At 51.6% G+C, this 26,698-nt stretch overlaps 2 protein-coding genes across 4 annotated transcripts; both read left to right on the forward strand.

The window, feature by feature from the left end:
* The first annotated feature begins 2,256 nt into the window (after positions 1-2,256).
* On the forward strand, positions 2,257-15,729 carry LOC116799956 (zinc finger protein 239-like). The gene is made up of 3 exons (XM_032713426.1): positions 2,257-2,342; positions 13,747-13,817; positions 14,000-15,729. Exons 2-3 carry the CDS (start codon positions 13,772-13,774, stop codon positions 14,974-14,976), a joined length of 1,023 nt encoding a protein of 340 aa, XP_032569317.1. The 5' UTR covers positions 2,257-2,342; positions 13,747-13,771; the 3' UTR covers positions 14,977-15,729.
* Positions 15,730-19,819: 4,090 nt separating this feature from the next.
* On the forward strand, positions 19,820-25,006 carry LOC116799957 (natterin-3-like). 3 transcript variants are annotated; one of them, XM_032713427.1, is made up of 6 exons: positions 19,820-19,836; positions 20,956-21,079; positions 21,953-22,032; positions 22,820-22,863; positions 23,116-23,206; positions 23,775-25,006. In XM_032713427.1, exon 6 carries the CDS (start codon positions 23,908-23,910, stop codon positions 24,772-24,774), a length of 867 nt encoding a protein of 288 aa, XP_032569318.1. In that variant the 5' UTR covers positions 19,820-19,836; positions 20,956-21,079; positions 21,953-22,032; positions 22,820-22,863; positions 23,116-23,206; positions 23,775-23,907; the 3' UTR covers positions 24,775-25,006. The 3 variants fall into 3 exon arrangements, with proteins under 3 accessions (XP_032569318.1, XP_032569319.1, XP_032569320.1); XM_032713428.1 differs by lacking the exon at positions 19,820-19,836 and adding an exon at positions 20,410-20,645; XM_032713429.1 differs by lacking the exon at positions 19,820-19,836 and adding an exon at positions 20,410-20,615.
* Positions 25,007-26,698: the final 1,692 nt, after the last annotated feature.

Genomic DNA, 26,698 nt, shown 5'->3' on the forward strand with positions numbered 1-26,698 from the left:
TCCCCCCTCTCTGGGCTCCCACTTCATTGTCCCAGAGCTGTCCCCACCTCCAGGTTGCCAGCGGTCCCCCTTCTGTGAGCTCCCCTTTCTCTGGGTCCCCTTATCTGGGCTGCCAGGGTCCCAGGACTCCTCCATCTCCAGGCTCCTCACTTCAGGGTCCTGGGGGTCCCAAGGATACCCCCACTCCAGGCCCCCATTTCAGGGTTCCTGAACTCCTGAGCCTCCCCCCTCTGCAGGTTCCCCCTGCCTCGTCCAGGTTGCTGGGGTTCCCCCAGTTCCCGTATCGCCCCTCTCCACTCTCCCCACTCCAGGGATCTTGGCAGCCCCCACCAGGTGTTCTTCCTCCTCTTCCTGCTCCCCTTGGCCTGGGACCTCCCTGCCCAGCCATTCCCGGTTTTCCGGACCCCTCTTTCTTTGACTCCAGGATCCCCCCGTCCCCCTTTCTTGACCATCCCGCCTCTCCCAGTCCCTGGATCCCCCTGTTTCCTTGACCGTGGGGACACCCAAGCCCCCAGTCCTTGCCATCCCATGTCACCTCACCCCCAGCTTCCCCTTTCCTTGACCCTGGGACATCCCAAAGCCCCTTCCTGGCTCTCACAGCTCTCCCAGTTTCCCTCTTTCCTTGATCCTGACACCCCCTTGACCCCCATTCCTGACTCTCCCAGTCCCCAACTCCTCCTTTCCTCAACACCCTCTGAACCTCCTTCCCACACATCCTGGGTCTCCCCACCCAGTGAACCATCTTTCCCTGACACTGGAGGCCCCTGGACCCCACTTTCCTGGGCACAGGGACACCCTGGACCCCACATCTGTCCTATTCCCACCCCTAGTCCTGCCTTTTCTTGGCCTTGGGACCCCCTGATCCCCCATTCCCAGGCACTGGGACCCACCTGCACCACCCTCTTCCCCAGCTCCAACCCCCCTTCATCCTCTTATCCTGCCCCAATACCTCCCTGTACTCCCTTTCCTGCCCATCCCACCTCTCCCAGCCCCCAGGCTCCCCCTTTCCTTGACCCTGGGACCCCTGGACTTGCATTCCTGCCTTTCCCAGAGCCCCCTTCCATGGACTCCCTGAATCCTTCTCAGCCATCCCAGGTCTCCCCAGCCTGTGAACCACCTTTCCCTGACACTACAGACTACTGGACCATCCTTTCCTGGACAGGAGGACCCTCTAGATGCCCTGTTTCCCGTGGACTCCCCATCCCACTTCTCCAAGTCCCTGCATCCCCCTTTACCCTTGGATCGTCTGGAAACTCCCTTCCCCAGCACCATGTCCTCTCTGCATTCCCAAACCACCAAGATTCATCCTAAAAAAACCCTCCCAGGGTTCCTCTCTCTGGTCTCTCCTCTTTGGGGTTCTGGAGGTCCCCCCTGTCCGGGCTGTTGGGGATCCTGTGTGTACTGGGGGTCCCCCCTCTCTGGGCTGCCAGGGGTCCTGGGAATCCCAGGGGTCCCCCATCTCTGGTCTCCCCACTTTGGAGTCCTGGGGTCCCCCCTCTCTGTAGCCCCCCGTTTAAGGGTGCCGGGGGTTTTGGGAGTCCCAGGGGTCCCTTCTCCCCTGACTCTCTGCTTCGGGGTGCCGGATTCGCAGGGGTTCCCCCCCTCCTGTGCTCCCCCTTCTCCAGGCTGCCGGGGGTCCGGGGAATCCTGGGTTGCCCCCTCTTTGGGCTCCCTACTTCAGTATCCCAGGGTCTCCCCTCTCCTGTGTCCCCCCCCTCTCCAGGCTGAAGGGGTCTCGGGGGTCCCTCGTGTACGGGCTCTCCGTTTCAGGGTCCCAGGGGTGCCCCCTCTCCGTGCTCTGGGCTGGCAGTGAAGGGCCTGACCCAGGAAAAACAACCCATCACCGCGGCTCTGCCGGGAACCGCCACCGAGACCCCCAAAAAAACACCTCCCGGGAACCCCCAATATCCCCCCAAGGGGCATTTGCGGCTCAGCTTTAGAGTCCTCCAAGCTCCAGACATCCCCTCCCCCCAAAAACACAACAAACCCAGAGACTGTCCGAGATATTGGGGACGAGCTCCCCCCCCCGCTCACCTGAGCGATGCGGGCGGGGGGGCGATGCGGGGCGGGGGGGCGATGCTCCCGGGGGAGCTGCGGCCTCCCGGCCTCTCCTTCCGCCCTCGCTCACCCTGCTCCTCCCCTCCTGCTGCCCCCGTCTCGCCCCTGCCTCCCCCTTCTCTTTTTCTCTCCGCTCCTGCGGCTCTGGCTCCTCCCAGACCCCACCTTCCTCTCCTCCTCCTCCCTCCCTTCTCCCGCTCCCGCCCATCCGCGGCCTGCAGGCCCCGCCGGACCGGCCGCCAGGTGGGGAGCCCCGGGCCGGGCTCCGACCCCGCCACCAACAGGTAACGCAGGGAGGGGGCACTGGGGGGGCTGGGGGGACACGGGGGCTTGGGGGGGCTGGGGGTGTCCCAGAGTCAAGGCGGGGGAGCCGGGGGTGAGGAGAGGTGGGATGGTCGGGAAAGGGGGTGCAGGGTGTATTGGTGCAGGATAAGGAGGTGCAGGGGGGACACGGTGCTGGGGAAGGGGGTTTCGAAGAAAAGAGGATGCGTGGGCTTGGAGACGTGGGATGGGGCGGTCCCGGGGGACCTTGTGCCCAGAAAAGGGGGATCCGGGGGTCCCTGGTGTCAGAGAAAGGGGGTCACGCGGTGGGGAGACACGGGATGGCTGTGAAGGGTCTCAGGGGTCCCTGATGTGAAGCAAAGGGGGTCTCGGAAAGGGAGGAATGGGGATCAAGTGGAGTCCAAGAGTTAAGGAAAAAGGGAATCTGGGAGCAGGGAGAGGTGGGATAGGCAGGAAAGGAGGTGCAGGTAGGTATTGGTGCAGGATAAGGCAGTATGATTCCAGGGGGGTTCTGGAGCGGGGGGAAGGGAGTGCAGGAAGGTCCCAGTGCATGGGAATGGGGGATCAGGTGGGTCCCAAGGTCAAGAAAAGGCAGGACTAACAGTGGGGAGAGGAGGGATAGGGGGACCAGAGGATCCCTGTGCCCAGGAAAGTGGGGTCCAGGGCCTTCAGTGTCAGGGAAAGATGGTTCATTGGATGGGCAGACCAGGATGTGTGGGAAGGGGGTTCGGGGGGTCCTGAGTGTTGAGGAAAGGAGGGTTGGGGGCTGAGAGAGTCAGGAATGGGGGTCCGGGTATGCCAGGGTCAAGGAAAAGAGAGGGTTTGGGGGCTTGGAGAAGTGGAATGGCTGGGAAAAGGGGTTCAAGGGGGGCTTAGTGCTGGGTAAGGGAGTGCAGGGGGGTCCTGATGCCCAGGAATGGGGGTCCAGGGGTCCCAAGATAAAGGAAGAGGATTGTGGAGTCTGGGAGAAGCAGGATGACCAGGAAAGGGGGGGGAGCAGGAGTGTCTTGGAGCCAGGGAAGTGGGTGCAGGGGGTCCCAGTCTCAGATAAGGGAGTTCGGGGGGGTCTCAGTGCACAGGAATGGGGGGTTCAGGGGGTCGTAGGATACCCCAGGACCCCCCTGCAGGAAGTGCCGGAGTGGGGAACTGGGGAGACATGGAGATCTGGGGATCTGGGAGGTCCCAGGGTCAAGAAAAGAGGGGAACTGGGAGAGCGGGGAGAGCTGGGAAGGGGCTTCAGGGGGTCCTGGAGTCAAGGAAAGGGGGGGCTGAGGGTGAGGTGACCTGGGATGACTGGGAATGAGGGACCATGGTCCCTGGAGTCAAGGAAAGGGGGGCTGAGGGTGAGGTGACCTGGGATGACTGGGAATGAGGGACCATGGTCCCTGGGCTCAAGGAAAAGGGGGATTCAGGGACTGGGAGAGGCGGAAAGGCCAGGAAAGGGGGGCAGGGGGATCCTGGAGTCAAAGAAAGAGAGGTCTGGGGGCTGGAAAACTGGGAATGGCCAGGGGGTCCCAGTGCCTGAGAAAACGGGGTGCAGGGGACCCTGACAATAATAGGGAAGAGAAGGAGGAAACAATGGGATGAGGTTCCTAAGTGCAGATTTCCAGTGGCGGGAAGGCGGGCAGAGGGCAGGGAAGTGGCCCCAGGAAAAGGGATCCCAGAGCGGATCTGCTGGTCAGGGCCAGAGTGGGAACTGGGAACAAGGATTTTGGCAATGCAGAGCAGTGGGAGGGGTTGTGCTTCTCCTCCTCCCCATCTTGCGCTTCCCAGAGCCCAGTCACTCCCAGTACGAGCCCAGTCACCTCCATATAAGCCTGCTACTACATCCCACTTGCACACACTATGGTCCCAGTTTCCCTCAGCATAGTGCCAGTCCCTCCCAGTATGAGTCAAGTATGATCCCAGTCCCCCCCAACAGGGTTCCAGTTACTCCCAGTTACCCCCAGTGTAAACATAGTCACTCCCAATGTTGTCCCAGTCACCACCAGTATGGTTACTGACACTCCCAGTGTGGCCCAGTTGCTCTCAGTATGATCCCAGTTGCCCCACTGTGGTCTTAGTACTCCATGCATCATTCCAGTATCTGCCAGTTGATCCCAGTTGCTCCCGTGTGTCCCAGTTGGCTCCCAGCTTGATCCCAGTAGCTCCTAGTAACCCCCACTAAGGTCTTATTCACACCCACTATAATCCCAGTCACTCCCAGTATGATTCCAGTTGCCCCAATATGATCCCAGTTGCTCTCTGTCAATGCCAATATGATCCCAGTCACCTCCTGTATGATCCTAGTCACTGCCCACCACTCCCCATATGATTCCAGTATGATGCCAGTCACTTGCAGTCACTCCCAGTATGATCCCAGTTGCCTCATCATGGTTCTATTGTTCCCAGTATCAACCCAGTCACTTGCAGTGTGATGCCATTTGCTCCCAGCATGGTCCCAGATGCTACCAGTCACCCCCAGTATGATCCCAGTCACTGCCAGGTAGTCCCAGTACTGTCCCTGTCACTCCCAGTTTCTCCCAGTATGAGCCAGTTGCCCCCCACATGTTTCCAGTTGTTTCCTTTCACCCCCACTGTGGTTCCAGTCACCCCCAGCATCCTCTCAGTCACTCCCAGTTGCTTCCAGCATGATCCCAGTTGCTCACAGTCAAATCCAGTCACCCTCAGTGTGGTCCCAGTCACTCCCAGTATGACCCAATCACCTCAAGCATTATCTCAGTTGCTCCCACTGTATCCCAGTTGCCCATAACATGGTCCTAGTTGCCCCCAGCATGCTCCTTGTCACTCCCAGTATGATCCAAGTCACCATTAGTGTGATCCCAATTGCCCCCAACGTGGTTCCAGTTGCTCACTGTGTTGCTCCACTGCTCACAGTGTCTTCCCAGTTGCCCCTCATGTAGTCCCAGTCAGTCCCAGTGTGATCCCAGTCTCCCCCATGTGGGCCCAGTTGCTCACCGTGTGATCCCAGTATGATCCCAGTTGCCCTCAGCATGGTTGCAGTTGCTTCCTGTTCCTCCCACTGTGATCCCTGTTGCACCCAGTTGCCCCTAGTATAGTCCCAGCATGATCCAGTCTCTTCCAGCATGGTCCCAGTGTCATGGAGTCTTAGACAAAATTTATTAGAAGTCCTGCCCTTGAGTCCCAAGAGGCAGAAAGGACTCCCTGGCTTCCTAAACCCCTGCTTGGAGAAGAGCCTGGGTGCAGCTGAATCCAATCTCAGCCTCGGATTGTGTCAACAGTTTAAATTTAAGGAATTACAGAGGTGTGATTGAACCACTTTTGTCCCAGGTTTAATAATTGGCAAATGAGAATATTTATATAAAATGAATCATTATTATAACATGATCAGACAAAAGATCTTAATCAGAATTATTTACTAGACAATATAAAGGCTAAAACTACTAGTAGTATAGTGTAAGATAGGACAGTGCACTATATTGAAGCAATTATTGAAGCAATTATATTCATGGCTGGGCTTCACGAACGAAGATTTGGGAAGGGCTCTACCCGTTTGTTGCAAGTGCGTTGGTGGCTGAAAAGGCCAATACGAGACAGGCATGTCCGGTTGCAAAAGGCAGAGCAGAAAGACTCCTTAGGTGGTATATTCTGCAAGGCACGATTTTTTCTGCGTTGCCTTTTCTCCTCGAGAGTGATTCTGCATGTGTTCTCAAAAGCATCAGCAGTGTTACAGATGGTGTCTCCAGCCCTCCGATTGGAGGCCAGAGTAGACCAGTTATGTTGGTCAATATGGCCAAGGCTGAGATGTTGTTTCAGGGAGTCCTTGTATCTTTTCTTCTTCGGGGCTCCTCTCTTGTGGCAGCCGGTGGCAAGTTCACCATAGAGCACGATCTAGGGAGGCGGTGGTTGGTCCTTCATCCTGGAGACGTGCCCTGCCCAACGCAGCTGTGTTCTCAGCAACATGGCCTCAATGCTTGTGGCTGCTGCCTGTTCTAGAACAGATGGATTGGTCACATAATCTGACCAGTGGATGTTTAGGATTGTGCAGAGACAGCGTTGATGGAAGTGTTCCAGGAGACGCAGGTGGTGCGGAGATGACCATGGTTCAGATCCGTATAAGAGCGTAGACAGCCTATGGCTCTGTAACACAGATCTTGGTGCTTTTCTTCAGGTGTTGTTTTGCCAAACTCTTTTATGGAGTTTTCCAAAAGCACTATATGCCTTTGCTAACTGTTGTCTATCTCCCTGTCAATCTCACATCCGAGATGAGGCTCCCTAAGTAATTAAACTGCTGGACTGATTTGAGTTCTGATTGGCCATGGTGATATGGGGAGGATGGGGGACTTCCTGAGGTGCAGGTGGATATAGAACTTCTGTCTTCTTTAGACTGACTTCCAGCCCAAAGAGCTCAGCAGCGTCTGCAAATCAGATGTTAAACGCTGCAGGGCTGCTTCTGTGTGAGCGACGAGGGCGGCGTCATCAGCGTAAAGCAGCTCCCAGACAGATGGTTTAAGGTCTTGGTGTGGGCCTTCAGTCGCCTTAGATTGAATAGACTTCCATCAGTACGGTATCGATGTAGATACCGTCCTGATCATCGAGTCTGCTGTGGCCCTTTGGAGCACCTGCTGAAAAAGACGGTTGAATAGGTAGGAGCAAGAATGCAGCCTTTTTTCACACCATTCTTTATTAAAAAGGGCTCAGAAAGTGTGTTGCCATATCTGACTTGGCCGTGCTGATCCTCGTGGAGTGAGAGATCATTTTGAGGAACTTGGGGGGACAACCTAAACATTTCAAAATCTGCCACAGACCTTTTCTGCTCACAGTATCAAAGCCTTGGTGAGATCGACAAAGTTACATAGAGACCTTTGTTCTGTTTCCTACACTTGTCTTGCAGTTGTCTGAGACAAACACCATGTCTGGTACTCCTGTTGGCTCTGAAACCACACTGACTTTCAGGTAGAATTTCTTCAGCTATAGCGGGTATTAGTCTGTTCAAGAGTTGCCAGGATTTTGCCAGCCAATGGAGCAGAGTAATACCACGGTAATTTGAGCAATCTGATTTAGTACCTTTCTTCTTATACAAAGTGATGATGACTGCATCACGAAGGTCTGATGGTAGTTCACCGAGCTCCAACAGTGCACCACAAACTCGTGAAATTTGTGTGGAGTGCGAGGCCCCCATGTTTCCAGACTTCAGGTGGAATTCCATCAATCCCAGCTGCCTTGCCGATTTCACTGCTGTATGGCCTTGAGGGTTTCTCCTAAAGTGAGGGCAGTATCCAATTCATACTTTAGCGGTTGTTGCGTGATGGACTGAATTGCTGAGTCTTGGACTACACGGTTGGTACTGAAAGTGTTAGACCATCGATTCAAAATGGAGGTTTTATCTGTCAGAAGGGTTTGACCATCAGCGCTGAGTAGAGGGCTTGGACCTGGTACGTAGGCCCGTATGCTGTTTTGAGGCCTCATAGAAACCTTTGTGATCACCTGTATCTGCACATAATTGAGTTTTTTCAGCTAGATTGATCCACCACTTGTTCTGGATGTCACAGAGTTTCTGCTGGCGCTTGCTGGCATGCAAGGCAAAAGGCTATTTTTCTTCAGAGGATGGCAGTGCAAGGTGGCTTGGTGGGTGTTCTCTTCTTCCTCAACAAGTCTTGGATTTCTTGTTTTTCACCAAACAGTCCTTGTTCTTCTTGAGGAGAACCCTAAGGATTCCTCAGAGGAGTTGCAGATGCTGTTTTTAATAAGTGCCAAGTTGATTCAGGGGAGGAATCTGCAGAATCTGTGGAATGGTTTTCGAGCTAGTTTGAAGGTTAACCTGGAATTTTCTCTCTACTGTGGCTGATTGGAGATTGTTAACTTGGAGTCTTCTCCTTGGGATGCTGCCCCTTTGGTTTGAATTTGAGCTTAAATTGAGTTACAGTGCACAAGCTGATGGTCTGTTGGCATTCTGCGCTGGTCATCACGCCGGGTATGGAGGACAATCGTGGACATCTCTCTGTTGCACCAAACATAATCTGCGAGGAAGCCAATGCTTAGATCTGGGGTGCATCCCAGGTTGTCTTCAGGGCAATTTTTCTGCTGGCAAGATAGATTAGTGACGGGAGTTGTTGCTCTGCACAGAATTCTAGCAGAAGGCGACCATTATCATTGCCAGTTTTTCCAACACCATGCTTGCCTAATACTCCTTTCCGGCTTCAAAATTCATTACCTACATCTGGCGTTGAAATAACCAAGGATAATGATCTTATCAACTCAGGCACCTTTTGGGTAAGGCAGCGCAAGGTCATGTAAAATTTTATCTTTTCAGCAGGGTCAGCTTGGAGAGTTGGGGCATATATACTAAAGATGACACAGTTGCTTGGTGGGAGTGGAAGGCATAGGGAGATAATGCGGTCAGAGTGACCTTCGGCAGATTTTCGAGTTTGGGAAGAATAGAGTTTTTGATCATGAAGCCAACTCCTGAGAGGTGTTTTTCGGTTCTGGGCTTACCTGACCAAAAGAGTGTGTAACCAGCACCATGTTCTCTGAGGCTGCCTTCCTCGTGAACGAACTTCACTGAGGGCAGCAATGTTGATGTTGAGACGAGCCAGTTCATGGCAATTGGGCAGAACGTCGCTCAGACGTCCGCTATCCGCAGAATCGAGCATGGTTCTGATGTTCCAACATGCTATAGTTAATTTAGGTACACCTTGGAGGCAGTGCATGCCTTTGTCTTTTGCCTTTGTGCGACCGCATTGGAAGAAGATGCCCGTTGGTCTGCGGTTAACCAACCGGGTGAAAGTGGAGATGAGCTTTGTTTAGACCACCTTTTCTAGGCCCCTCTCTGAGTGGAGTAAGCAGTGCTGTCCTTGAAAAGGCTGCTTGGTGGTTCAGGGTGCTGCCCCAAGAGACTGTCATCTCCGGTCAGTCTCAAATGACCAATATCCTGAACCGCCTGCATGCAGGGTTGGGTCTGCGGCTTCCAGTGCAGCTTTCACCTGCTGTTTCGACCCTCGCCCGTGTAACAGTTCGTTTGGATACATGTCCGGAATAAGACAAGTGCCAGAAATATTCAAACAACACACACTATCTTTATTACAGTGAGAATAATAATAATAGTAATAACTTAGCAAGAGGAATCAAAAACTAAAAAAAGGAATACAAAATAACTACCTTATCGGGTGACATTAAAACAAATACTACGAACAGCATCTAATACAGTATTAATAGTGAGAAAAAAAAAAGGTTAAAGGGATACCAAAAAAAAGGATCTTAACACAATATTATGGATACTATTAACACAATATTGGTTAGTAAAAAGGGAAATGTAAGGGAAATATTATGAACAACTTATTTATGTAACAATATTCAATAATAAAACAGGGAATTAAAGGAACACTAAAAGGATATTAAAAAGAAAGTTTGTTCTCTCAGTTGCTTTCCTATCAATAAACTGTGCTTACCCACAGAGACAGGCCAGGGCTGTCAGGATCTGCAGCAGCTGGTCGGTGCCCGTGCTTAGCGGGCGTCCCCGCGGAGCAACACAGTCTGGGTGGTAGGATGAGGATCGCTCAACTCAGCAGTCCCGACACCCCATTTTATCAGTTCCACATTACACCACGTAGGGCCAGTACGTAGTATAAGGTGATGCCTGAATGGCAGCCAAACACCGCCTGATCATTACCTCATGGCACAGTCTGCGCGTGCCTACTTGTAGGGCAAGGGGCGAGCGACCCCTGCCCACATAACCTTCCTCCCATCATCATCTTTCTCACCCCTATGTATGACCTCTACCCATGTGTTTCAAGGGTAGATGTATCTATCTTGCAATATGTAGCAAAACTAAGGAAGAACTCAGCTCTGATAATAGGGGATATCAGGCTGACCTTGCTAAAAAGCACAATGGACCTTACAATTAGCTTGTGCCAGGAAGTTACATTGTACCATACTCTAACTGGTTTCACATCCTAATATGATTCCTTTCTCATGCCTCTATGCTCCATTGATCATCAATTCAAAAGTACCCCCCTTACAGCCCGTCGCTACAGGACTTTTTGCATGTGGGTAAAGCCTTCAAGCCTGCGCAATGGATTTTTAGGTGAGATGCAGTATGTGCGGAACTGAACCCACTCTTTAATCCTGAGGTTCATCTGCCAGGGCCGAGCGAGCTTGGACAGTGGCAGCAAGGTCCTCAGGGCGTAGGTTTGATTAGAGTGACCTTCTCTTAGATGGATGGCCTTACAGGGCTAAGCGAGTTCCATCTGCCCAGGTTTGGGATTGGAGTTGTCCTTCTCCTAGGATGACTGCCAGAAGCCTAACAAGCTCATCCTGCCCACAGATGTATTGTATCTGACCCTGCTGTTTTTACCTGTCTGGCATGGGCGACCCTACCGAAGGCATGTACCATCGCCAGCATAGCTCGCAACCACACAGGGGCACACAGGCTACGTTCCTGTTAGACGGTTTGGGCAAGTCTTACATTTTCTACTTTACTATCACCTATTTATATACAATCATAAGGAGATACCCAGGAACACCCCTTTGTCCTGCCCACCCTTTCAGGACGTAACAGAGCAAAGCAAATATATCCAGAGCACGCCGAACCTGGGCAGTAGCCGCAGGTGAGCCAAAACCAAACAGACAAACAAACCGACCAACCGTTCTGGCCCCCGTACACATCCAAGGCTGGGGTGCCTTTCAAGGCCCAGCTTGGCTGGGACCCCCATCACTCTAAAGGAACCCCACTATCCACCCTGACCATATCCTTCCTCCACTGTGTTCCCACATATCTTCAGGCATGCTGCTCACCTGTGACACTTCATACAGGAGTGCCCCGCTCTCCCTCCTGCCAATCAGAGGACCCCCATGGCCCACTCGATACCCCTCCCCTCTCTTTCCCCACCCCCACTTCCCTGTATCCCCCCTCCCCCTTCCCCCCCAAACCTGGAACGGCAAACCTCTGTGTGCTCCGAAGCTGCTCTCTCCTCCTCCATGGGTGTGCAGCAACTGCCGGCAAGGCTCCCCCACTCTCTCTCCCCTCTCCTGTCGTGGCCGCGCCTGGGGCCTGAACTGCAGCGCCGGGGGGGGACCTCCCGGGGACTCCCAGCCAGCCCGGGACCCCCCCACACACACGCAGCCAGCCAGGGACCCACCACTCACACGTGGCATGGGGTGGGGCTCCCAGCAACCCCGGGACCCCACCATTCACCCGTGGCGCCGGGGGGGGACTCCCAGCCAGAAGCAATTATATTAAAGCCTGCAAAAAGGAAATAATTATTAATTAGAGATGGATGTAACTCACCCAGACCCACACTTCTGGGGAGATCTCTGCTCTCAACCTGCAGGAGTGACCTTGGAGGTGTCCCCAGCCAAGGGAGGAATCTCCACACCTACACCCCAGGGAGGATTATGTCAGAAGAACCTGACTGTACGATAGGAGACTGGACTTGTATAGTATAAAGTGATTGACTGCCAGTCACACCTTTACAGCCCCTCGAGCAGCTGATCTGACTCGATGTCTGGTGACCCAGGATGGTTTTAGCGCAAGTAACACCAAGGCAACACTGTGGCACCAACAGCTGATGGCTTGCATTGTGTGAATTCTCTGATTGGATTTTAGGTTTTATCAGGGATAGGCTCTCCTGCCTCACCCAGTCACACCCAGTTGCCCTCAGTATAGATCCAGTCACTCCTACTTGCTCCCAGTGCTCCCAGTGTGGTCCTAGTCATTCCCAGTATGGTTACAGACACTCTCTGTATTATCCCAGTCCCTTCAAGTCACTCCCAGTGTAGCCCAGTCACTCCCAGGATGAGCCCAAAGCTCCTGGAACACCTGGAGGACCCATCTCGAGGAGGGTCCCTCCAAGCTCTGTGGCTGCAGGAGGAGCCCAAGGAGCCAAGGTCCCCCAGAGCCCCCCCAAGCAGGAGAAGGTGGTGACAACTCCCCAGCCCAGGGCTCCGGGAGCACCAGGGGGTCTCCAGCCCGACTCCCCAGCAAGGGGCTCCACAACCCCTCATGCTGTTCCCAAAATCCCTTGGGATCTCCCATCCATCTCTGCATTCCCTGCTCCAAGATCTCCAGGCTCCTGAGATGAGCCCAAAAGGCTGGAAGTGCCACCCGGGGGGACCATAACCCCCAAATTTTTATCTCCAGCCACCACTTTTGCCCCTTTTCCTGTTCTTTTGCCTTCCTGGGATCCCCCTCAGGGGGGGAAGCAGCCAAGAGCCCAGCGCTGCCCCATCCCGACCTGCCCCAGCTCCGTCGCTGCTCCTCCCGCAGGATGTGTGGGTTTGGGGGGAAGGGAGGACCAAGGGTGGGTACTGGGCCTGGGGGAGGAAGAGGAGGGATGCAGAAAGGAGTGGGAGAAGGGGTGGAGGTAGGAGAAGGAGGTGGAGTTAGGGAGGAGAAGGAGGAGGAGGGATGGAGGAGGAGGAGCAGGAAGAGGAGGAGCAGGAGGAAGAGGAAGAATAGAGGAAGTGGGGGAGCAGGAAAAGGAGGAAGAGGAAGAGGAGGAACAACCATCACAGTTCCTCCCACCCTGGAAGCATTGCCCCACCTGCATTCCACAGATGACTGGGGAGGGGGAGCTCACCCAGATACCTTGGGGGGTCCATGTTGGGTTTTTGGGGAGAGGGGATGTTTGCAGCTTAAAGACGCCAAAATGAACTGCAGATGCCCCTTGGGGAGATACTGGGGGGTCCCCAGCAGGTGGGTTTTTTTGGTGGGGGTCCCTAGCAGGTGCCAGCAGGCAGGAGCCACGTGTCCCATCTCAGGGGGGGTCCACCAGTTTTGGGGACCTCCAGCAGACCCAGGTGGGGAACCCCGGGACCCCCAGAGTGGGGAGAGTGGAGAGGGGTGATACTGGAGCTGGGTGAGCCCCAGCAGCCTGGGGAGGGGGGGAGCACAGAGATAGGAGAACCCTGGGACATGTGGCATCCAGGAGAGGAGAAACTCTGGAGGAGGGGACCTCTGGGATACTGAAACTGGAGCCTGGAGAGAGAGGCCCTCAGCAGCCTGGAGAGGGTGAGACCCAGGAGAGGGGGAACCCCTGGGAATCCAGCACCCAGAATCAGAGAGCGAAGGGAGAATGGACCCCTTGACCCCCAAAGCCCCCGGCATCCCTAAGCAGGACCATGGAGCGGGAGGAACTCCAGGACCCCAAAGTGAGGAGTCTGGAGATGAGGACACTCCTGGGATTCCCAAGGCCACTGGCAGCCTGGAGGGGGCCAGAGATCCCGGAGAAGGGTGACCCCCAATACACATGGCACCACAAGCAGCCTGAACAGGGGGACCCCCAGAACCCCAAAGTGGAGAGACTAGAGAGAGGGAACTCCTGGGAGGGTTTTTTGGGGCTGAATCTTCATGTTTTGGAGGGTTTTATGGATACCATTCCAGAAGGAATCCCCAACCCAACGTGCTCACACCCAAAACCTGTTTTGGGTTTTTTCCCACCAAAACAGGATTCTGATTCCAGACCTTGGCTGGATGGAGGAGGAGGCTGTGAGGAAGATGCCCCAGGACACCCAGGCAGGTGAGAAGGAAGTCAGTGCCCCTTTGCCTTGTTCTGCATCTCCCAGCTGAGCATTGGCCCCGGCTGCAGGACAACCCCACTGCCATTGCCATCGTGCTGAGTCTGGAGTTGGGGGGATGTCCTTGGCCTTCCCTCTGGGCCGGAGGCAAATCCCCTCCCTGTCCTTCTTCCTTCCTGCCCAGGCCCCAAGCTGAGGACAGAGAGCACAGAGGACAAATCCCTCCAGCAGAGCCTGGTGGGAGAGTCTGTTTTGAACGGCTCCACGGCACAGGAAGTCACCGGGGAGGAAAAGCCACAGAGATACCCAACAAGGAGGGGCTCCAAACCCAGCCCAGGGTGCTCCCAGGAGGAAAGACCCAGCCTGTGCCGGGAAGGCGGCTGGAGCTTGAGCCAGAGCTCCGACCTAGTGGTCCCTGAGCAGCCTCCCAGCAGGGAGAAGCCCTTCAGGTGCTTGGAATGTGGGAAGAATTTCAGTCACAACTGCAACCTGATCCGCCACCAGATGATCCACAGGGGAAAACGACCCTACAGGTGCTTGGAATGTGGGAAGAGCTTCAGAAAGAGCTCCAGCCTGATCAGCCACCAGAACATCCATACTGTGGAGAAGCCCTACAAGTGCTTGGAATGCAGGAAGAGCTTCAACCACAGATCTGAACTGGTTCGCCACCAGAGCATCCACACTAGGGAGAAGCCCTACAAGTGCTTGGAATGTGGGAAGAGCGTCAGCCACAGTTCCAGCCTGATCCGCCACCAGATGATCCACACGGGGGAACGGCCCTACAAGTGCTTGGAATGTGGGAAGAGCTTCAGAGACAGCTCCACCCTGCTCCGCCATCAGCAGATCCACACCAGGGAGAAGCCTTACAAGTCCTTGGAACGCGGGAAGAGCTTCAACCACAGCTCTGAACTGGTTCGCCACCAGAGCATCCGCACTGGAGAAAAGCCCTACAAGTGCTTGGAATGTGGGAAGAGCGTCAGCCACAGTTCCAGCCTGATCCGCCACCAGATGATCCACACGTGGGAACGGCCCTACAAGTGCTTGGAATGTGGGAAGAGCTTCAGAGACAGCTCCACCCTGCTCCGCCATCAGCAGATCCACACCAGGGAGAAGCCTTACAAGTCCTTGAAATGCAGGAAGAGCTTCAGCCACAGCTGGTGACCCACTGAAGTGCTGAGGCCTGAACAACAGACCCTGAGCCAAGGTTGACCTTTAGATGAACCTTTCAACCTAATGTTGTATTAAGTCATATATCCGCTTATCAGCAAAATCTATGTATGCTTGTTAGTAAAATAGGTACTGTGATAAGACTACACCTGTGTAAATATGTGTGCTTATTAGTAAGATATATTTTTGTTCTCTCATTAGTGAATAACATTTGTATCTGTTCATTAATGAAATATGTATGATTGTCAGCAAAATATGAGTATATTTATCTTTCTGTATTTAGAGACTAGTCAAGGCCATGGAAGTAGATCCCTGGCCTTGTTTGGCAGCAGATGGTGCAGGATGACTCCCTTGGTCTTAAGGTCTCCCTTAAGCCCTGACCAGGCTTTGGGTGAAACCCAAGGAGAGAAGGAAGCCAGATGTTTTCCACACATCTGTTGTGTAAGTTTGTTTGTTCAACAGTATAAAAGCTGGACCCTCTCACAACAAAGATGGAGACCTCCCCTATGATTGGATGGCCTGCATAGGACTTCTCAGATCCTGAGAGGGGTTCTCTGACCCTTTGTTGTGACCGGGGTTCCCCAGGTGACCTGCAGGTCTGGATGCTGGTAATGTATCAGGGTAACTGGTGATTTCTTAGAGTCTGTAGGCAGTCTTTGTAGTAACAATGAGGTGCATTACTGAGCTTATCTTTTTGCAATTCTTTGCTGTTTTGCATTAAAGTAACATTACACACTTGTTCCTTAAGGTTGGTGTCTGTGTCTCTTGTGCTGACCCTCATCCCCTTGGCAAAACAACTTGAGGTGTCACCGTGTGCTTGTCTGTGACCTCTCTACTTCTGAGCAGGCTGGAGACACCTCTGATATCACCATGGAGCCCCTGTTACTGTGCATGACTTAATGGATCTTTAGGACCCGAGAGACCTCTGGGATGTCATCATGCAGCACCTGTCACAGCCAGTGACCTCATGGCTCCTTAGAAGCCCTAGAGACCCCTGGAAAAACCTGGATGACAACTTGATGAAACAGATCCTAAGGAAGCTGACTCAGATCAGTGCCCTCCTTGATCTGCTAGTTGTCCACAGAGAGGATCTCATGAGCAAGTGGAGATTGGGGCCATCTTGGCCACAGCAACCATGAAGGGATCGAGTTTAAAATCTCTGTTGACAGGAGGAGAAATGCCAGCAAGACCTCACCTCTGGCCATGAGGAAAGCAGACTTCAGGATTGAAAATGTTTTTTGCACATGCTGGGGTCCATCAGCCCATGGCTGGGCAGACATATCATGGAGTGGATGAGCAATTGGCTCATGGGTCGAGCACAGAGGGTGACATCAGACTGGTGACCTGTCACTAGTGGGGTTCCATAGGGCTCAATCTTGGGCCCTGTGCTCTTCAACATCTTCATAAATTACTTGGACACAGGACTGGAAAGGATACTTTGCAGATGACACAAAACTGGGAGAAGCTGTTGACTCCTTTGAAGACAGGGAGGCCCTGCAGAGAGACCTGGACAAATCTGGGGGATGGGCAATCACCAACCACAGGAAGTTCAACAAGGAGAAGTGCTGGATTCTGCCCCTGGGATGGGGCAATCCTGGATGTACGGACAGACTGGGAATGAGAGGCTGGAAAGCAGTGCCAGAAAAGGGCCCTGGGGGTCCTGGATGGTGGCCACTTGGCCATGAGTCAGTGTTACGACCCACCCCAGAAAAAGGGGAGGAGGGTAACCCAGGTTCTTATCAATAATTCCCTTGGGGTGGATTAGAGTGAAACGACACTGAATAATCGGTGTCTGAAAACATATATTGGTAAGGTTTATTTTAACAATTCTGTATCAACAGGCATGCTAGCAGTTTGGGTGTTGTCATATAACAAGGTGGCATAGAGATAACCTTTGTGGGGGGAGAAAATACATAGGGGAGAGAAAGACAGGATAAGAGTAAGGGAGAGTAATGAAAAAGAAAAGCTGAGAGTGGACAAAACGTATATAGTCACCGCCCACGGGGTCCAGCGATGACACCTGGGAGTTGCCGCTTCCATGTTTGTCAGTTGAAGGGTGGCCTTGATCTGCTGAGGGTGAAGGAGGGAACCCCCCACACACCAAGAAGTTATGAGTTATTCTATCCATGGTCAGTGTCACGGGCCATGCCTCCAACCTCCAAACTCTCCCCTGGACCTGCAGAGTTTCTGTGTCTGGCCTGGTTCCTGCCTTTTTAAGATTGGCAGAGGAGGGGATGGGCTTTTATGGACCATCAGAGGTCCTACTTTTTCAGGCAGGGCTTGACACCTTCAGCACTGGAGGGAGGGATGGGCCCAATTGCCCATCAGAGGTATAATACAACAGTCAAAAGCCTGCAAACTTGGCTCTTCACTGGAGGGAGGGACAGGCCCAACTGCTCATCAGAGGTACAATGCAAAGGTCAAAATCTTGCAAGAGTCTCCTAGAATGCATAAATCTTAAATCATTTCAGTCTCTAAGTCAGCAGTGCCCTGGCAACCAGGAGGGACAACCCTGTCCTGGGGGTATCAGGCCCAGCATGGCCGGACCAGGGAGGGGATTGTCCCGCTCTGCTCTGCCCTGGGGCGGCCTCACCTCAAGAGTGGGGCACTCGGGGGGGACACAATGGAAGGGAGAGATTGAGCCATTAGAGAGTGTCCAAAGGAGCGTAACGAAGATGAGGAAGGGCCTTGATTTGAAGCCATGTGAGGACACTGAGGGCACTTGGTGTGTTCAGCTGGAGCAGAGGAGACTGAGGGGAGACCTCACTGCAGTTCCAGTTTCCTTGAGAGGGGCAGAGGAGGGGCAGGTCCTGAGTTCTGCTCTGTGAGGACCAGGGACAGCACCCCAGAGAATGGCCTGGAGTTGTGTCAGGGCAGGGTTAGGTTGGATATTAGAAAAAGGTTCTTCCCCCAGAGGCTGGTTGGGCACTGAACAGGCTCCCCAGGGCAGTGGTCACAGCACCAAGGCTGACAAAGCTCAAGAAGTATCTGTATGATACTCTAAGGCACACGCTGTGACTCTTGGGGATGGTCCTGTACAGGGTTAAGAGTTGGACTCAATGATCCTTGTGGGTCCCTTCCAACTCGGCACATTCTGTGATTCTTTGAATGGCCCATTGATTTCATGAGGTTCCAAAATGTCTCAGGATTGCTTTGGTTCCACGAGGCCCTGCATGTCACAGTGGCCCCTTGGTTCCATGAGATTCCACAGTCTCCCTGTTCCTTTGGTTCCATGAGGCCCTGCAGTGTCACAATGGTCCCCTGATTCCATCAGTTCCTCAGTGTCAAATGGTCCCTTGATTCCATGAGGTTCCACAATGTCAAAATGACCCCATGACATTCTACAGTGTCACAATGGACCCCTGTATTCCATTAGGCCCCTCAGTGTCAAAATGAGGCCTTGATTCCATGGGGTTCTGAAAGGTCCCAGAGTACCTTTGTTTCCATAAAGCCCTGTTGTATCTGGGTTTAATTCTCTATTGGAACTGGTGTAACTATTGTATTCTCCAATATAACTGCTTTAACTGGTTTTATTCTCCAACGGAACTGGTGTAACTGGTTTATCCAATGTGGCATCCCAGGGAACCTGTAGCTTGGAATGGGGAAAAACAACTCAAACAATGCACTATTTGCAAAGCCCTCACTTGGGAATGGAGAAGTGGGGTCCTGCTGCCTCTTGAGGTTCGAGTTGATGCTGGAACCAACTAGAACTCATTGATCCCAAAATTTGAGAATGAAAGATGTGGCAGAGCTGGGAAAATCACCAGATAAAGGAAGAAACAAGTGACACCACTGAGAACTTCTCCAAAGCTGCTGAGCTGGCACAACCTGGACACACCTGACTGACCAGACTTGCACTTTATACTTGTAACACACAGATAATATAGAAATGCCAGAAATAATGTTTTGCCACTGTTTCTTCGCCTGTCAAAACTTCCTACCAAAAATTCTCTGTCAGCTTTCTGCCAGAAGTCTCACCAGAGCTTCCTGCCGGAGCTTTCCTGCCAAAAGATCCTGCTAATTGTTATGGTTATCATATCTCCTCAGACATCTGAACAGGGCTATGTGCCAAGAAACTACGTACAGACTCCTTTGAACACTATAAAAGTTGAGGGAAAATTTTGGAAAATCAAGGAGAGAGGAGAGGGAGAGAGAACTGGTCATTGAAGCTGAGAGTCTCTCCCCACCTCCCCCTCACCTTTCCTCCGCCAGCGGGTGCTGCCAGCAGGTGCTGCCACTGGAGACTGGAACTGTGCCGGCGTGGAGAGGACTGAGACCCACCGTGCCACCTGCGTGAGTTGTATCTTATCCTTCCACGCTGACCATATTTCTGGGGGCTGAAAGGTGGGCGGCTGAACCAGGACCCTGCACGGCCTGGGACATGGCTCAGCATGAGCAGGGAAACCACACATCCTGGCTGCATTCCAGAGAACTAAAACTGCTAACACCCCCCCAGCTAAAGAGATAACATTGAAAAGTAGCAGAGACAGAGAAAAAAAAGGGCAGAAACTGCTTCTCCCCCCCCCCAGCTTGGCAGAAAGGTAGTTTTGGTGGTATCTTTTCTCTGCTTCTAGAAGTAATCTTAGCATTTTCCAACCTTTTCTTATTTTTTTCCTCTTTCTCTTTGCATCTCTTAGCAATTAATAAAATCAGTTTTGGTATCAACGGATAACTTGTGTGAGTTTTAATTTTGTTCAAGGGAATATTCGAATCTGAAGTTCTTTCTGCAACATTTAAACAGATTGTAACAATACTATAAAAGCCCAAATTTAATGGAAGGATCTTCTAAATTATCCCTTCTCGGAGTGGGGACGCCCCTCAAGATCACTCCTTTACCCACAATTGTTGGTCTGGGTGAGTCACATCAAGCTCTACTTGATTTTGCCAGCTTTACTATAATTGCTTCAATATTGCTTCCTAGTGCTCTATACTCTACTAATAGTTGTAGCTCCTACACGGTGTAGTAAATAATTCTAATTAAGGTCTTCTGTCTAATCATTATCAGAATAAATCCTATATATTTATATAAATGTATTTGCTTTGCCATCCTTAATCCTGTGGATAAAGTTGTATAAAGGCCCACTGGGCTCCCTGCACACCCAGTCTCCCCCAGTCAGACCTGTTTCCCCCCTGGCCCCAGGGCCCCAGTGAGGGCCCTGAGTCCTTTGAGAGGTCAAGGATCATCCCCATTCCCCACATTCCCACCCATTCTTGCCCTTTCCCACTTAATTTTGCCCATTCCAGTTGCTTCCTGCCCTCCAGGACACCACCTGAAGCTGCCACTGGGATCTTGCCCACGTTGGCTGGGCTCCAGCACCCCCAGGCACCTGTGCCAGGTGTGTCCCTCCACACATGGATGTCACAGGGACATCCTGGAATTATTAATTTTAAGGTTGTACCAAATCTGGGTGGTTTTGGGGACTATTTGTAGTGATTGTGTAATGACACTGGAATTCATCAACCAATGGGAAGGAAGGGGGCAGAGCTGGAAAGTTCTGTGGGCAAATACAGTGAAAAGTCCTGAGTTGTAACCATGGGAGGGCAGAGTGGGCAGCCCTGTTGGATTGGTGGTTCTGGGGGAATGGAGGGCCCAGGAGATGTGATTAAGGGGATTGGAGTCCCAGGGAATGGAGGTCCCAGGGAATGGGAGTCCTGGGATGCAGGTGCCAGGGAGAGGGACCTAGGGAATGGGGTTACCATGGGAATGGGGGTCCTAGGGATGGGGAACGGCTGAGTGGGCACAGGGGTCACGGCTCCTACACTGGTGGCCTCAGATTTTGGGCTGACCAGGGTCTGGTGCAGCCTCCCAGGGGTACTTGTGCCCTGGGGGGGCACCCGAGGAGGATCCTGGGGCTCAGGGGGGCTCCAGGGCTGTTCCCCCCTTGCCCTCCCCTCAGGCTTTTCCTTCTCTTTATTTCTACGTTTTTCCATATTTTCCTCACTTTTGCCCCCTCCAAAGCCCCCCTCTCGCAGGTCCTGGCTTGGCGAGCGGAGAGGCCACCGGAGCAGATCCTGCCCAGATCTGGTACCTTCCCACTCCAGACAGATCCGTGCCCACACAAACAGACCCACCGCAGGTGCAGGCAGGTGACCCCAGGTGATTTTGGGGTCTTTTGGCTCACATTTGTATGTTTCAGTGATTTGGGGGGTCTTTGGCCTCATTTCATGGTCCTTGGGCTGATTTTGGGGGTTTTTGGGCCCATTTCTTGGGTGATTTAGGCTGATTTTTGGGGTCTTTGGGCTCATTTGTGGGTGTTTTGGCTCAATTTTGGGGTGTTTGGATGAATTTTTGGGCATCTTTTGGCCCATTTTGGGGACTTTAGACTGATTTGGGGTTCTTTGGGCTGATTTTTGGGGGTTTGGGGCTGATTAGATGGGTATTTTGGATCATTTGGAGGTCTTTGAACAGATTGGGGGGGTGTTTGGCTCATTTAGAGGGTCTCTAGGCTGATTTGGGGGACTTTGGGCTCACTCTTGGGGTGTTTGGGACTATTTTTCGGGTCTTTTAGCTCATTTTCCAGGTCTTTGACCTGGTTTTGGGGGTCTTTTGCCTCATTTTTGCCTCATTTTTGAGATCATTGGGCTGAGGTTTGGGGTCTTTGGGGTCACTTTTTGGGTCTTTGGGGTCACTTTTTGGGTCTTTGGCTGATCTTGTGGTCTTTGAGCTGATTTTGGGGCCCCAGAGAATTTACCACTTTTGAGAAGAAAACAAAGATTATTCCAAAAAAATGTTATTTTTTTAATTCACCAAAGGGAAAAACAGGAATTCCAGACATTTTCCTCAAAAACTCCTATTTTCAAGCTGTGTTTTGGGGCTCCAGGACAATTCTGGGACTCAAATTTAAAAACAACCCCTGAAAAGTGAAGTGAAAAGTCCCCAAAATGCAGAAAAATCACCCACAAAATCCCACTTCCTTTTTTATTTTTTACATTTTGCGACGTTTTTCCTGGTTTTGGGGGGACTTTTCAGGGCTCAAATATCACAGAAAACAGCTCGGAAGGACTGAAAACAACCAGAAAAAAGGGACTTACGTGGAAACCGGATCAGAGGTAAGGAGGGACCCCATAATATGGAGCTGGGGAGACCCAAAATGTTGATTTTGGGAAGTGAGACCCCGAAATTTGGAGCGGGGGAGCGGGGAGCCCAAAACGTGGATCTGGGAATTCAGCAACCTAAAAATGAGGAGTCTGGGAGGGGGATCCCAAAATTCAGAGCTGAGGAACTCCAAAATGTGTATTTGGGAAGTAGAGAATCCCAAAATGTCAATTCTGGGAAGGGGGATCCCAAAATTTAGAGAGAGAGACCCCAAAAATGTGCATTTTGGGAACAAAAGAACCTCGCATTTTGGTAACAAAAGAACCTCACATTTTGGTGTTTGAGAACAGGGGAACCCAAAACATGGAATTTGGGAATTGGAGACCCCAAAATTTGGAGTTTGAGGGGGGACCACAAAATATGGAGTCTGGCAACCCCAAAATTTGGATTTGGGTAGGGAATACAAAATTTGGAGGGAGGGAACCCCAAAATGTGGAGTTTGAAAAGGGGGAACACCAAAATATGGACCTGGGATTTGAGGAACCCTAAAATATGGAATTTGGGAAACAGAAACCCTAAGATTTGGATTTTGGGAAGGGAGATCCCAACATTTAGAGATGGGGAGCCCCAAAATGGGGGTTTTTGGAAGGGGGGATCCCAAATTTTTGAGGGATGGATCCCAAAATTTGGATGGGGAGACCCCAAAATGTGAAACTTGGGAATGGGGACCCCAAAATGTGGATTTCGAGGGGTCATGGCCTCAGGGTTGCTAAAATTCATGTGTTTTTTTTTAAATTTCAGATTTTCCCACAGACTCCAGTGGATCCATGATGCCACTGCTCCAGGTATGGCTGGGCTCAGGATTTGGGGATCTTTTGGGAATTTTGAAGTATTTTGGGGCAAAAAAAGGGATTTTTTTCCCAGAGCCAGAAAATTTTAATTCTTAAAAAATTCAAAATTAAATGAAATTAATTGAATTAAATCCAAAATCAAGGAATTTGGGGGATTTCAGCCTAAAAAGTCAGTGGGAAAAGAGGAATTTAGGATGTGGTAATTGGGATGGGAGTAGGTGACGCCTCCCATGGTTCCCCCCCCAGATCTTCCTCCTCTTGCTTGACCTTGGAATTCTGGGAATTCTGGGAATTCCAGCGGTGGAAGTGCCAGGAAGTAGGCTCCTGGATACCCTCAGTGAGTCTTGGTCCCTCCCAGTCCCTTCCAGGCCCTCCCAGTTCCCTCCCTCCCAGTATGTCCCAATGCCTTCCAGTTCCCCCAATCCCCTCCCATTATATCCCAGTTCCCTCCCAGCATATCCCAGTCCCAACCCTGTCTATCCCAGTGCCCCCCAGTCCTCTCCCAGTGACCCCAGTTCCCCTTCCAATAAATCCCATTTCATGCCCAGCCCCTCCCAATTCACTCCCAGTGATCCCAGTTCCCTGCTCAGTACATCCCAGTTCCCTCACAGTATATTCCAGTCCCTCACAGTGCCCACCAATCCCTTCCCAGTGATCCCAGTTCCTCTCCCAGTGACCCAGTTCCTCCCTCTCCCAGTCTATCCCAGTGCCCCCCAATCCTCTCCCAGTGTCCCCTGTCCCCTCCCAGTAGCCCAGTCACTGACCCTTGACCCCAATTCCAACCCAACCCCACCCACCTCTTCCAGAACATCCCTCTGGCCTCTCCCAACCTCCAGTCTGGGACAGAATTCCCTCCTTTCCCAAAAACTCCTCCCCTTTTTTCAACCCCCCCATTACCTCCTCAGACACTCCCATCCGAAAGCGAGACCAGGGCCCCCTTCCCACCTCAAGTGGGAACCCTTCCAAGGCCGTCTTCCCCCCGACGCTGTCTCCAGCTGGAACTGCCATACCAGGCGCCTGGAATTCATCTGTTCCACGATGGAGCTCAGCTGCAATTCCGGCTCCTACGATCCCGTCAGGGGTCCCTATTGCTACTTCCCAAACAGGGGACAGGAGAAGCACACCTCCAACTTCAACATCTTGGTCAACGCTGGCAGCTTTGAGGCCTTGGATTGGGTGGATGATTCCTTTGGCACCGTCCCAGAAAATGCTGTGGAGAGTTGCCCATCAGTCGATGTCTTCATGGGGCGGAGCCGGGACGGGCTGGGAAAGGTCTCCAAGGAGCACCGGGTGCTTTTCGTGGCACTGGGGGGGGAGGAGGTTTGGTACAAGTGGTATCAAGTCTTGGTGGTCAAGACGGGCCCGTCCGACATCTCCATCGTGGACGTCGCCTACAACCTGAGCACGGCACTGGAACATTCTGAGGACGTGGTCTTGGCTGAGGCTCCGGCGCAGAACGAAGGCTGTGGGGCAGCCCCAGGGTCCACCTTCTTGGAAGAGGCCACGGAGACGGAGCACACATGGCGCTCAGATCACCCCGCGCTGGCCACCGTGCGCGGGACGCTCCGGGCGGCCCCGTTGGTCCTCACCGGGCCGGGTTGGGCCGTGGCCAATGTCACCTCCCTGCCGTGGGTGGGCGGGGCCAGCATCACTAAGTTCGTGTCCCACGGGCCCCACGAGGTGCGGGAGGAGGTGCCGACGCGTTCGGAATGCACCGCTGTGCTCCGGGGACGCCGGCTTGACCTCCAGGTGATGTTCACTGCCCAACTCCGCCGGGAATTCCGTGATGGAGTCCAGCACACCGTGGGGGTCACTGGCTGGGCACAGACCCGGGTGGTCACTGGGGTCAGTGCCAGGATTGAGCAGTGCCGGGAACTTGCCAGGGTCCCACCGTGTCCAGCATAGGGAGGGACCTATGCTGGACTTTGGGTTGGATCCCAAAATTCCTCCCCAAAGATTTTTCCTGGTGTTTTTCCCCTAAATAATCCCACAAAATGCAATAGCAGCAACTTGGAATGCAGAGCAATGCTTGGATTTGGTGGATTTTCCCATATTTTTGCTTTTTGTGGCATGACCTTTATCCCTTTCTGAAACCACATGGCAAAACTGTGCAAAAACATGGCATTTTCTGACTGAATTTCCTGTTTTCTTAAAAAATTCTGTGGAATCTGGGATGGGGGGTCCCTGGGACCGTTCAGAACTGGAGGGTGGAGAGGGATTGGGAGTCCTGGAATGTTGGGAGGGGTGTCCCAGAGATCTGAGGGGACCCAGGGAGCTTGGGAGGAACACAAGGATTTGAGAATGCCCCAAATTTTAAGTGGGGAGAGAAAAGATTTGGGGACACCCCAAATTACCTGAAGGGAGGGAGACAGGGATCTGGGGAGACCTCAAATTTCCTGGGGGAGGGGGGTGTCCCCAGAGAGGTGAGGGGGACCAGGGGGCTGGGAGCAGTCCAAACCCCCCCCGGGTGCCGTTTGCCATCCAACTGCTCCAGGAATTCCGCACTGGCACCGGGCACAGTGAGGGGGCACCAGATGGGCACCGAGGGCGAGTGGGGCCGGCAACTCACCAGGGTCCTGCTGTGTCTGGTGGAGGGAGGGGGCAGAACCCCAAAATCCATTTTTTTCCTGGAGAATTCTTTGGTTTTCCCAAAAAAAGTCCTACAAAATGAGGGTGAAATAAACGAGAATGCCAGTTTTCCCATCTGCATTCTCTGTAGAATTTAAAAACTTGAATTTAAAATTAATTTTAAAACTTTAATTACGTTTCCTTTACAATTTTAATTCCTTTTTCTTCAATAAAGGTAAATAATTTTTTAAAATATTTTTTAAAATTAATTTTTTAAAAATTAATTCATTAAAACTTTTTAAGATTAAATTTCAGGGAGCATTTACCTCCCACCTCCTCCTTCTTCGATCTTATTGAAAAAAAAGATGAAGAAGTTAATTATTCCATATGAAATCAATAAATATTAAATTATACTGGTCAAAGGATCAGAAAAAATATTTATTTTAACAGAGTTTTTTCAATTTTAGAATATTTTAGAAATTCCCCAAAGGAAAAGACCTGCTGAAAAATCAAGACTGAACTGAAAAATTTCCTCTATAATTAATTTATTATCAAACCAATACATGGCTTCTGAGTTGTTATTTACACTTTACATATAAATTTATAAAATAGATATATAAATATTTCTAAGGATAAAATATTATAAAATAAAAAATAAAGTATTATATAATATAAATAGAAAATACATTTACATAAATAGAAATATATAAAGTATAATTTATCATAAAATTATTATATTGCACATAAAATATATTAAAATATTATTGAATATAAATATATTTATCTATTTTATTTATTTTAATATATTTTTACAGATATTTATAAGTTTTAATAGATTTTTATATAATATTTATATTATATAGAGAGTGATATATAGCATTTATATATTATATATTCATATCATTACATAAGAATATAAATAGATATTAGATATTGAATAATAAATGAATTACATACATATATTAATATACATCTATGTATATGGGTTTGCATGGCCAGGTTTTGGTAGCAGGGGGCTACAGGAGTGGCTTCTTTGAGAAGCTTCCAGAAGCTTCCCCCATGTCCAGCAGAGCCAATTCCAGCAGCTCCAGGATGGACTCACCAAGGTCGAGCCCATCAGGAGTGACAGAAATGTCTCTGTGATAACATATTTAAGAAGGAGAAAAAAAAGTGATTGGGCAGATGAAATTGTAGCTCGAGAAGAGCAGAGTGAGGACATGTGGCCAGCTCTGGAGACACTGAGGGCAGCGCGGGAGGAGGA

The sequence above is a fragment of the Chiroxiphia lanceolata genome, chromosome 30 (genome assembly GCF_009829145.1).
Source record: "Chiroxiphia lanceolata isolate bChiLan1 chromosome 30, bChiLan1.pri, whole genome shotgun sequence".
NCBI classification, from domain to species: Eukaryota; Metazoa; Chordata; class Aves; order Passeriformes; family Pipridae; genus Chiroxiphia; species Chiroxiphia lanceolata.

Bases quoted from the DNA above. Each gene is read 5' to 3' on its own strand.
- LOC116799956 (XM_032713426.1), top strand. From the start codon at position 13,772: ATGGAGGAGGAGGCTGTGAGGAAGATGCCCCAGGACACCCAGGCAG. The intron at 13,818-13,999 runs GTGAGAAGGAAG...CTTCCTGCCCAG, and splicing joins GCCCCAGGACACCCAGGCAG to GCCCCAAGCTGAGGACAGAG.
- LOC116799957 (XM_032713427.1), top strand. From the start codon at position 23,908: ATGGAGCTCAGCTGCAATTCCGGCTCCTACGATCCCGTCAGGGGTCCC.